Here is a 13304-nt window from a genome sequence, read left to right as displayed (position 1 = left end):
AACAGCAATGTAGCCTCAACCAATAGACATAATTATGGTGGTCACAAGATACAAAATCAATACTACACATTTGTATGCTGAATTCATCTGGGATGATTATCCATAGCGTGCTGTAATATATACATAAATATTTAAATTATAACATTATTTTGCTTGCTAACTACTGTACAGTACATGCCCAGATTATCAAGGAATTAAAAGGTTTTACTGAATCGTATGATATAAAAGTTTGCCAAATATTTTGATGCAGGGATGTATACAACAAGTTAAGGGCACAGAAAAAGATCTTTAACTAGAAAAATATTTGGAAAAAAAGACTTTAGATTTAAATTATTACCTTTTCAGCATATAGCAGGCTATAATGTGAAATCTGTAGGCTACATTGCAGAACCGATGGAAAAGGAATGATAAAACAAAATTAGTCTAGACAGACAAACAAACAGACAGCTTTATAGACCTGAATGCATATGTCTATAACTCATTGCATTACACTATAAACAGGTAGACAATATTCACTAAACACGCATTCCCTTTATTTATTTAATTAAATTATCTATTTCTTTATAATTCATCCCACAACGCACCTGGACAGGTAAACAAATATTTCACGCTATAATAAACTGACCCGACGCATATCCCGACAAAAAAGCTTCTGGACTTGATAACTAATTAACCTTATCCGTCTCCCCGATCAATAGTAAATTAAAATTCAGTTCATTCGTAAAACGAATTGCCAACTGCATTTAGAAATTTCATATCCAAGGATGGTTTGTAAGCGCCATTGATTCATGGACGTGTCAAAGATTGTTTTGCTTTACAATAGTCTAATCAACTGTAGACGGTTTCAGTTCATAGAAAGGTTTAAGCCTGAAGAATTTGAAATTGTAATAACCTGAATTTTCATAACCTTCAGCATAATTTATCATTATGCCTTTGTAATTATATCCTTTTTAAATCACTTTTACGCACAATTATAACAAAATTAAATTATTATGATTGAAATAATTAAATACACACAGACACCCTCTATCAAACTTATAACCTTTTGCTAGTCAATCAGCAATTTCACATGTTTAGTACGGCGATACAAGATTTGTTTTAATTTAAAATAAAGTAGAAAGTAATATTAAAAGGCATGCCACTGTCATAAACCTTAGGTCAATGGCCTCGTCCGCAAAAAAACAAATCAATGTAAATTGTCATTTACGGCAAAACTTGACTGTTTGGTGGAAACAGCTAATAGTTTAAGTGATTGCTCCAATGTAGCTATATACTATGTGAGTCTGGTTTGTTTAATTTTAAACCAAGTAATTGTTTAATCTTCAGGAAGTTATTGAATTTTTGGAAACAATTTGGAAATTGATGAGTTTGATTCACTTGTGGACGACAAGTGAAAACATTTACGGAGAGTGATGAAGGTGCAACAACTGGTGTGGACAAAGGGGATGCTTTTTAAATGTTGTTGTGGATATAACACATTGTATTGATTAGACTCTCTAAAGCACTGTCTACACTATCAAACTTGATGTGACAAAAAAATGTGCCCATATGTGGACATGATAACATCATATCACTACCATATTTGGGTATATCACTACCAATTTGGGCACATCACACTTTTTTGTAAAACTATTTTTTATAGTGTAGACAGAGCTTTAGATAGAGAAATGAATAATGATAAAATTCACAACATTCTCCATTACAAAAACACTAGAGGTTGAAAAGGAAAAATGTTGTCAACATGTTTTCTACCACTGAAAGAAGACAAATATATGTTAAAGTTAATAAACCAATCCTAAAACTAGGCCAGTAAACAATGAATATCATTGTCATAGTGTCAGTATGTACTACAATATGTCATGTTGAATTATCAAATAAAGCCAGAGAGCTCAAAACCTGAGTAACAAATACATTCTGAGGCAAACTAACAACAGATCATATGAAATTTAAACATATGCATTTAACTTTAACTTTTTTCTGATGTATGCTTTCTTCTAACATATGTATTCTGTTAAACTCTGTCTACACTATCAAAATAGTTTGACAAAAAGTGTGATGTGCCCAAATATAGTAGTGATATACCCAAATATGGCAGTGATATGACATAATCATGTCCAAATATGAGCAAAATCACATTTTTTCACATAAAGTTTGATGACAGTGTATACAGAGCTTTAATTTTCAATATGCCAAAATATATTTATTATCTTTCATACTAACACTCAGTGCACCATAATACTGTAGATGATATTCCAATGAAGCGTGTTATTCCAATCTAAGAATTGTTAAAGTTGTAAGTGAAGCACCCCCTCTCTGTGGTGTTAACATGACTTAATGTTGATATAGTTCATTGAAGCATGTTATTAGTGGTATAAAAAATATCTTCAAAAATTAAAGTTGACATGTAGTAAGCCTTAGTGTTTTCCATCAAATCTCCAATGTATACTTGATGAAATTCAATTCTTTTATTACTACTAACTACATTTCCTTCTCTGTGAACCATTGTACATGAATAAATTGTAAAGCTGGTTTAGTGGTATATATTATTAAAATAATAAACATTGAAGTTGACAGTTAGTCAACCTTAATTCTCCTATCAAATCTTCAACTCATACTTAATGGAATAAAATACAAGACAGTGGAAGTAGCTAGCTAGCTCATTGTCATTCACTATTCCTATTTTCATGTCATCTTTTTTTAGTGTTTCACACAACAAAGTAAAATGGCCATGATTGAACCTTCAACTTTAGAAATGTCATAAACCGCGTTTACCACCAAGTTACTGACTTTATTACTTCAATTAAATTCCTTATGAACAGTCAACAAACACTGACATCGTAAAGTGGCCAAGCCTGGCTTCATCTGTCTCATCTAAAACTCATCCCATCATCCACTCGAGAAGATGGATGAATCGATAATGGTAATACTGATGTATCAAACATCTTCATGTTTGACCAGGTATCGGGTATCAGTCGCATAATGACCGATGGTCAACACAATGAATGATGGTCAACATCAGTGTGTCAAGTTTAATAAAATGTTCAGAACGAACAAACGTGGAGTCACGATTCAACTTAAGAACAAAAAATTCACACAGATGAGTGGTAACGGTAATAAAAGTATAGAAGCTATGTTATTTCTTATGACTAATTACACAAAAACGTGAAGTGGACGGGCAGTTATGCTCACGATACATTCAGATTCTACGTATTACCATTACCACTCAGTAAGTAAGTCAGTGTAAATTGGCCTTAACACGGAAAGCTGACTGCATTTATAAAAGTATAAAAATAACAACATTGTTTTTTAAAAAGTTAATATTTACAACATATTCATATCACAGACATTTACTGTACAAAGTGTCAACATATTACTAATTGCCATGGATACATCCCATAGTTATCATGTAGTCAAGTACATATTCCATTGCCATGACAACCAAACATGCATCTGTAACAGGGCACTGTGGTTAATACATGTTTTTATGACTTTTTGAAATTCCATCAAAAATATGAAATGAAGGTGCATTATCGATTGATTATATAATTTTTCTGGTTACGCAAACATTGAACACTAACATCCTTACTGCACAAATCTGAATTTCCGAATTTGCCTTTAAATTTGCAATTATAGAACTACCCACATTATTAGTCCGTTCTTTTAATTAGTGTGCAGTTTAAATAAATATCCTGAAATGTTATGGTTTTTTTAAACTAGTTTACCAACAAAAATTGTGATGTGTCCAAATACGGTGGTGATATACCTAAATATGGTAGTGATATGACATCATCATGTCCACATATGGGCACATCACACTTTTGTGTCACATAAAGTTTGATAGTGTAGACAGAGCATTACAATTGTTCACATGGTTTATTCTTTAGTAAATCAATTTATTTATTTCAACACAAGTTCTATTTATTTTCTCATTTTCACAATAGTATTCACCTATACACTAACAAATAAAGTTCAACATTTTTTTACCTTTTAACTCATAATTATTTAACCAAAACCAAGACAGTACTAATAATATCCTTTGATCACTAAACATAGAATTTGCCACTTGTAGTTAAAAGTAATCACATATTATGATGTACATTTAATTCCAGAGTGTGAACGACCTAGAATAAATTTCCATCTTTATTATTAGTGTGAGTTAATTACGGCCCATATCCTGTTTGAACAAACCGTTGTGAACTTTGGGGAAGAAAATGCTATGAAAGCAGTGAATTTTACGGTCGCCATTTGAAAGGATAGCTAACAGGGCTTTTTGCCTTTTTAAATTTTTGCTCGTTATTTTATATTTACTGTATGTTAATTACTGTAAATGTTGGCGAATACATATTATAAGTTGATTTTAGAAAAGACAAAAAAACTATTGTGATTAATAAAGCTCTGTCTACACTATTAAACTAGTTCGACAAAAAAAGTGTGGTGTGACCAAAGATGGTAGTAATATATGCCCAAATATAGTAGTTATATGACATCATGTCTATATGGGCATATCACTTTTTTTCACATAAAGTTTGATAGTGTAGACAGAGCTTAAGAATAATAAATGAACATGAAACCATGTTGGAGAGAAAAAATGGTATGAAAGAAGTATAGATTGAGAGTGCAGAAGAAAAAGATAGAAGGAAATAAGCGAAAGAGCATTAAAAATGACTATTTGAGATACAGATGAAATCTAAGATTGGTCAGTTGAAAAGGGAGGATTTACACAATATTGTAAGTTGCACAGAAAGGTAGATCACAAAGTACTATATTTCTTCTACCCAGCTTAATCATAGTACCTAGCTCCACCGAAGAAGACTCTTTAGAAAATGTCTTAAGTACATTTTAAGCTTATGCTTTTCACTCTTCATGCTATTGCTCCCTAGGACTGTATATTCCCATATCATAAAGCAAATAATGCAATAAAGGGCTATACGGTTATATAGTACTTTCTCTTGAAATTTATATCAGACCTCTAAAACAAGGAGGTACCCATTGAACAATAAAGAGGTATTTTTTGTTTATGCAATTTTAAATTGAATCAAAAAAAGGAAATAAATTTAAGTCTACACGTCTCTAAGTGCCCAATAAGTGCACAATAGTATGATAATGCTTAGTGTGCACTAAGAACTTAATTTCCCATGTGTACTTAAATATTATTTTATAATTACATTACAATTATAATTTCCTTTTCTTGGAAATCTCTGGAGAAATATTGTCAACAAAATTATTCAATCGAAAATCTTGATAAAACAAAAGTAGGATCTAAATGAAGCAGTATGGTATATATTATATTAATGTACTGTACATCAAGTAGAAGGGTACAAGCTAAATGAAAATATACTCTTCATTATTATAGTACTGTATTGCAGTGTAGGATACTGATCTACATCTAGCCAATGTAAGAAAAAAGGCTGATAATGATATGTCAATGTTAAAAGAGTGATGAAATGCCCAAACTAAACACTTTTTATTCACTTGTTGAATGGTAGAATCTAAAAATTCTTCTGCTACAAAATGTGTAGGTACAGTATAAACAATGTCATTTTTCATACTAAAAAGATGCCATTAATTCATATCTATAAAAAAAAACACCATATTTATGTTTGTCTTCTTCTTGACCATGAAACATCCAATCAATCATCGGCAATGGAAGGATAACGCCAAGAGCTTAGAGTAGCATCCACGAAGCATAAAAAATAATCGCTGTATCAATCATAGCATTTAACTGTGGGAAATCTAATTCAAATTGATGTTCTTAAAAGATTGTCGGACAACAAAGTAGCTTAAAAGTCACTACAAAGTCTTAAGAAACAAGTTGTTCTAAAGTTTACCTTTCGTTAATTTAATTTAAGTTGTGTGTTTGTGTCGATAATCATGTGTTGTGTTTCACAGGCTGATAATACAATAACCTGGATAGGTCATGAACTATGTTAATGTAACACCTTTATAAATAAATGTATGCACCTGCCTAAAAGCTAGAGTGTACAGTAGTAGAATTCATGTGGGAAAAATGCAGTATTAATAAACTTTTAAAAATCAATGTGTCTCTCTTTCTTATAAATGAAATATAGCAAGTCAAGAGCCGAATTTGTCTTTTTTTGATCCCAACATTCAACTCAAAAGCTCCACCAGCACCCAATAGCAACCAGACACACGATGTCTTATCATTATGTCTTTGCTGCCAAAATCAGCATTAAAAATGATTTTACTCAAAATGGGCCTTACACCAGAATTTCATTCTAAAGCCTTTACCCAACTGGTGTTTCCACGGACAGCAACAGATTTACTGTACTTACTAACAACACCTTCTACAACTTGAGATCAGAGAGAAGTCTTCAAATGGAATTCTTGGCCTGATGATACTACCTGGTTGAAGGTGGATCTTTCATTTTGGATGAGAAAAAAAGTATGAAAGACAAACAAACATTCACAGTTTAACCTACCTTTCACGGTTAAGTGCCAACAACCTGGCCCTGTTCTCTTCTGCTAAACGAACCCTAGCACTGGTGGAACCGGAGTTACCACTTGTTGAGGATCTTCCGCTACTTGGACTTTGCATTCTGGCTTGAAGACGTACTGATGCTGGAGAAGCCATTGGAGAATTGCTTGCTGCAAATTAAAAAGATTTGAATACATATTTTACAGGCATTTTGTCTTGTCTGAAATAAAAATATCTGTAGCGCAGAACAATTGTACAGTATCTCTCCTAAACCATGGGGCTGAAAATTTAATTATGCTGTTTGCGCTGGCTCTAACCTATGCTACGGTAGACCTAAATTTTCTACAAATTTCGCAAACTTTATTCAGGTCGCAAAGAGGTCAAATGTACTATACGTCATTTGACATGACGTTACAATTCATTTCCAAAATGTCTGTGGTGAAGCCAATCACATTTAAAAACACGGCTATATAACATTTCAATAATAAAATTGTTATAAACGTTAATAAGTCATGTTAAGTCTTCATTAGTTCATCTCTACAGTTGACCGAGCTTTAAAATTGTACATTATCGGAAACAACATGGCAATTATTGACCAGAACTAATGCAATTATAAGCATTCAACCTCAATTCTGTACTTTGTATTACTTAGTGAGAGATCGCTATCATATCAAATACATAAAATCAAGACTTTGACTTTAGACAATACAAATTTTAATTGATAATTTTAGAAAGTTTATAACAGAACAGCCAAATTTAGCTCTCTATAATGACTTAATTAACTTCAAATACTACTACTTAATTTTTAATTAAGCTTAGCAATGAATATAATTAGTGTGCCATAATTAAATGCAGGAGATGATAGACAGATGACAATAATAAATGAGGAATCGTCATTGTTTGACATCTATATGGAAACAGTATGTTATTCCCCCACCTCCTTTATAGTACCCCTCCCTAGCATTTATTCTACCAAAGTATTATTTTTATTATTTTTAAAGATGTATTGTCCCCCTGAAAAAATAGTGATGGAGTCCTGTTTTTTGTTGAATATGCCATTTTAATTTTACATAACAGTTATCCACTTTTACCAAAAATTAGATCGAAACAAAATGTATTTACCTGAAAAAAACTGTAAATTAAAGCAAAAAAAACCGTCAAATTGACTACCAGCCAAAGGATTTTTGGTTGAATTTAACCATTTATTTTGTCATTTTATAAGTGAAAACATTATTTTTTCCCTATTTTTTTCCTTCTACGGAGTGATTAACTTTAATAAAACTACAAAATAACCTATTCAATGTCTGATTTAATTAATCTTTTTTTTTCATGTTATTTGGTGGAAAATACATCTATTTAAAAAAGTTTTATCTGTAAACAAATCAATTATATCAGGACACAATAAATCTGTATTTATTTTATAAGTGCACCTCCACTGGATATCAGTTAATCATGTTTAATGCACATTTCTCTGATTATTGCTTACAATTTATCAATATTTAAATAAAGATGATTTCTCCCAATTACTCCTAATAACCCACGCAACTGTGCTTTCGAGAATACGATATTATTATTATTACAGTATAATGATTGCTTAATGCTAAGCTAGTAATTACATTTTTTATTTTGTTTGTTCTGAATTAACCCCACAGAAGCGCAGTAGTTAGATTGAATTGGCAATATTTATACAAAGTGTTCCTAATTCTGTATTTAACAAATATAATAACATACAGGATAAAATTGAATAAATCACTATTAGAGCTTGATAATGATAAACCAATTAATGGCACATAAATTATAGTCAATAATAGTCAAAATACTGTATTATATTAAATAATTGCTTACTGTATAATAATTAATATTAATAAAATATAATATTTTCTAAAATTGAATAAATTACTATATTGAAGCTTGATAAACCAAATAATGGCAACATACTGTATTTTATATATTACTTATTACTTACTATATAATAATTAATATAAATAAATAATATTTTCTAATATAAGTAGAAGCATAATTGCTCAAATAATGAATGCCTCTGCAACGTATGTCCACACAATCTACAAAGAATAGTACATGTCCAATCAATGCAATCAGATCGTTAAATTAATTAAAAACAAAAAAGTATACTGTTGCGAAATACATTTTAAACTGGGGTTTTTCAAAGGAAAATAATTTGTTAAAGAACCATACAACAATAGCTAAATCTGAGGATGATTAAAGTTCAGTGAACTGTAATGTGCTAGTTTAAAAAATAATCATTTTAATAGCATTAATAATCTAGAAATATGAGATACATCAAAAGGGCATTAACGGCTTGGTGATAAAGATACAATAAATTATAGTTAGCGATAGAAAAGGTGTACTGCAAGGTATTGTGATAAAAACTTGGTAGATATATTGCATGTATTCATTCACGGCCTTTCTTTATACCAAAATGAACACTACCCAGTAGCTAGGGTATTTTATAGACTCACTTCTAGTGATGTACTATACTATAGGCTAGGAAGGCAAGAAGACCAGTACAAATTTTCTATCTTTCTACAGTATCTGTCTGTACAACTATCCAGCTTCCCCTTCTTTTCATCCTCATTCTGTTATACTGTAGATCTTTCAAACCACTCTTGTTTTTTTGCCACCCACTATTACATCTACTGTAGTTTTTTTTCATATAACTAAACTAACCTAAGACATCATGTCTTTAAAACAGCAACAAATATAGCAATTAGTACTTTTTTTTACCTTTGACATGTACTGCCTATGGCTCAACATAAACACAGTCTTGAATCAAACTGTTCACTATAAAACGATGCTAAACATTAACCCTTTTTTTTTTCCGTTTCAAAGAATTTTCTTTTCTTACTAATTTGCATACTGTACAGTACTATTTTTAAATTAGTAAACCAGATGTAGGATAATTTTCTTACATTTAATTTTTGTTTGTACTGTATGTTTGTTTTTTCTTTAAAAGTTATTTGTATTGAACCAAATAAAGAATGAATGAAATATTCACTTTACAGTATAACATCGTGATTCAAGTAAAATTCAAATTTAAAATCAGCATGCAATGCAAGGTATTAAATATTTATTGCCTGACGAGTAATTTATATATCAAACCTAATGTACAATAATAACCTCAACTGCTTTTGAAATTAGGTCTGTTTTTGCAAGAGTTAAATATAAAGAAAGGAATATAGGAAGATAAGATTAGAGGATGGATTGGAAGTGACATCTAAAAATGGCATTGAAGTTTAGACAACAGAAAGAGAATGATACATCAACAATGATGGCAGCACGTTGTAGCATTTCATGCATGGTGGTTAATGTCTCAGGATTGACATTAAACAAAATTTAGAATTATCTATTTATGTGAACGCAATTAGTACGGTAATTCTTTGATCATGGCCATTAATTGCCACATTAATTAATAAAATTAATTAATTAATGTGTTAAGAATGCATACAGTGGAATGCTTGTTGCATTGACTTTATGTATATTTTGTATTCCTTTTTTTTGCTATGGATATTAAGATGAATAAATGAATATTCATAATTTTTACATCTGAACAGCATATAATTAATATAAACAGCAATAAGACACTTCTACAGTATGGTTTTTCATTTGAATAATCAGCCAACAGGCTAATAAATTATGTCCGGTACTTAAAACATGGCACCTGTCATATAACCAATCAGGCCTAACAAATGTAGATAATAAATAAAAAATGAATAATAAATCATAACATAATCAATAAGAATACAATTTTAATTCTAAAGGCAGTAATGCATGTTTGTCTTAGGACCTTTTCCTGCCAACAATGGAAAATATTTTCAGGGCAAAAATTATAAAAAAGTTACACATCAGTTCTATGTTTGAAATTAATCTGTAGCATATTATTCCAAAGAGATTTTGTTATCCATATTTGTATTTGTTGTTCAATAATTATTCATAAACATGACAATGATTAAATACAACCTCTAATTTAAAAAAGGAAATTTAGGAGGAGGAGGAGGAGCATAAATCAAAAATAGGAATATTGTATTGATGTAAAATTTCATGGTATACTGTATGTATACAAAGATTTTTGATCTTCTAAATGTCATTTTTTTCTTATTTTATATCACGTTTTTTCTTATATTTTTATACACAGTTTACGATCATCACAACAAAATTCAGTTTTTCAAGAAACACACTCAGAAAACAACTTCGCGATAACAATCATGAGTCACTCAGTACCACGTATACTGATGTGCAGAACATTAGATCTCTCTTGGGAGTTCATACGAACGTCCCTATGAATTTATAAGAGATACTGTATCGTTTTATCTTCCAAGTATACGACAGGGCACAAGAGTTCTTTTACAAGCAAACACATAGGGAGAACACATCAAGTGACAGGAGATGATGACAGTGTTACATTTGGTTTACTGTACATAAATTATCAACGCCACATTAGGAATTAATTCTCTCTTTACTAAAATCATTTAGCATATTTAGCTGGTGTAGTGATGCGTAAACAGCGCTCTAACAAACTGAATTTTTTTTTTCAGTATATAAGATGCAGTTTGTTGAAAAATAAAGTAGTTTCCTTAACTTGAGCATTTATAAATATATTTTAAAATGGAATTATTCTTTATAATGTGCATTGATTTATAAAAAATTATATAATTACTGTCTGAATAATTTACTAATAATAGCAATTTTATAAATCTGACGAGACTAAACACATCTTACTATTATGAGAAGAAAGATGCAATCCAATCAAAATAACAAAATTCTACATTCACTGATAACCGACATAAAGTAATTAAGAATGTTTATGATTGGACAAACATTAATTAACGAAAACATTTTCTGTTAGATTTATTTGATTAGTATGAGTCATAGTCAGCTGCCCACTCTCGGTTCCAACAAGGAATATTTAATTCTATTCCGATTTCTAAATTGATCAAAATGGCTGAAATTATTGAGTTAGTGGACAATTACCATTAAATGTTCTAACTTGATGTAGAAATCAGTTTGGATACTCTTCATTTTAATTCAACTATTATTGATTTTACTAAATGAGAAACTTCTTCCCTAGATAAAAGGTTTGGTTGCCCATTCCTATTCTCAAAAATAATGTATGAATTCCTGAATTATAATGACAGACTTTTAATTATCATACTGTAAATATGGCTCAAGGAAAAATACATCCTATAGGAATTTCAGAAGGAATTGTCTTCCGTTGTTAGTTATTCTAAATTGCCTTCTAGCGACACATGTTACCATAAATTAATAAAACATTTAATAAAATGTGAAAAAAAAATTGCTAAAATATTTATGAATTCACAATATTGATTAGATGGGTTGAGTAAGGGTGCACTGATGTTGTTAATTGCAGTCATGTACTAAGTTCTGAACTATGTGTGATTCAAGGTTATAATTGTAAAAAATGAGAAAATTAAAGAGAAAAGAGAGAATTTAGTGAACGATTAAAAGATAGTGCTGTCAAAATTAATCAAATGTAAAAATTTAATGTGATTTTGGTTCCATAGATCTATTCATAATTTAATTATATTAATCATGATATATTGAAGTAAATCAATGGGATAGTATAAATTTATAAGGACAACCTAACTATCCATCTGGTGATGAATTTCAAACGTGCAGTCATCATTCACAAATAAAATAGTAAAATTACCTTAATTATTGCTTTTTGCCTTAATTTCAGGTTCTAATAAACAAGGATTTTCCGTTTATAATTTATTCACAAGAGTATTAGTGCTACAGGCATTACAGGAGTTTATAACTACTGACTGTCCACTTTCTAATGAATATGAAGAGCAATCTCAGCCTAGGTGATGCTTTGAAAAAACAGTGGCTTTTTTATTTTACCGAATAAAAGTTGTATGCCATTTTGTTGATGTTGGTACTATATGTCATTGTCTCACCCCATTCAAAATGGTTCTAGTAATAGTATGACACTTTCGGGGACACTTTACTACTGTACTGTGTAAGACTATGAGGGAAAGTTGAATATACACATAAAGATGATGTTGATATAAACCATTGATCGGATCGGAATGTCACATGGAGAAGATGGAAACATTAAACGAATCATTCAAATTTGAAATAGTCATCAATACCGTATAATTGTGTATTCAGGCATGTATGTTATGTATCAACAGAGAGAGGTAGATCCGGCGGACATTCAATACACATTGTAAACTTAACGTAGTAACTGTTACAGATGCCAAAAAGTAGGTCATATCACGTTGTGCAGTATGCAGTTAAAAGCATAATGACGAGTTTTCATTTTAGTAGAACAAGTTTAGATAACATCGAGGCCGAAAGTCATAAGTTTAAACGTACTGCCCACCAGGGGAGCCTGCTTGCTAAGTTAAAAGGCCTTCAGTCAGGCAACGATTCACAAAGTCAACTGCTGTTTGTGTACCTCTATGGAGGCCTAGCTACCCAATGTGCTTACCAGTAATTGAATTAGTACTGTAATAATAGCAAAATTGTTTCACATTTTTGGAAGTTTATGAGTATTTCTGGAGCTTCAAATCATTGATAGAAATAGAGAAACAATGTTTCAGAAAGATGGTAAAACTTCTTTTTGACACAAACTCTAATATTGTATTCTTGAATGACGTTTTTTTAGATCAAATCCATACTCCATAATGTACAGTAACTTGCTGTCAAATTTCTTTCTATGAATTAAACCAACAAGTGACATGCAAAGCTACAGTGAAATCTTATGTATGACAATATCAGAAAACAGTCTGCACATTTCATTTTTTAAAGTTATTAATTATAGTAATATATCATCATATAACACAGGAAATTCTTCAACTTCTTTTAATAATGTTAAATGCATGTA

The 13304-nt window shown here is 30.6% G+C and overlaps 1 protein-coding gene across 1 annotated transcript in view; it reads right to left on the bottom strand.

Annotated features, from left to right (window-relative positions):
• LOC140040154 (adenomatous polyposis coli protein-like) overlaps positions 1-13304 on the bottom strand; it is a 60418-nt gene that overhangs the window by 22126 nt on the left and 24988 nt on the right. The window contains exon 4 of the mRNA XM_072085864.1: positions 6441-6606. Within this exon, the coding sequence (XP_071941965.1) occupies positions 6441-6606 (166 nt within the window). The remainder of the gene's footprint in view (positions 1-6440; positions 6607-13304) is intronic.

Source organism: Antedon mediterranea, chromosome 2, assembly GCF_964355755.1.
Source record: "Antedon mediterranea chromosome 2, ecAntMedi1.1, whole genome shotgun sequence".
Classification (NCBI taxonomy): Eukaryota; Metazoa; Echinodermata; class Crinoidea; order Comatulida; family Antedonidae; genus Antedon; species Antedon mediterranea.
The sequence above is the reverse complement of the archived record's forward strand: the minus strand, read 5'-3'. Positions and strand labels throughout refer to the sequence as shown.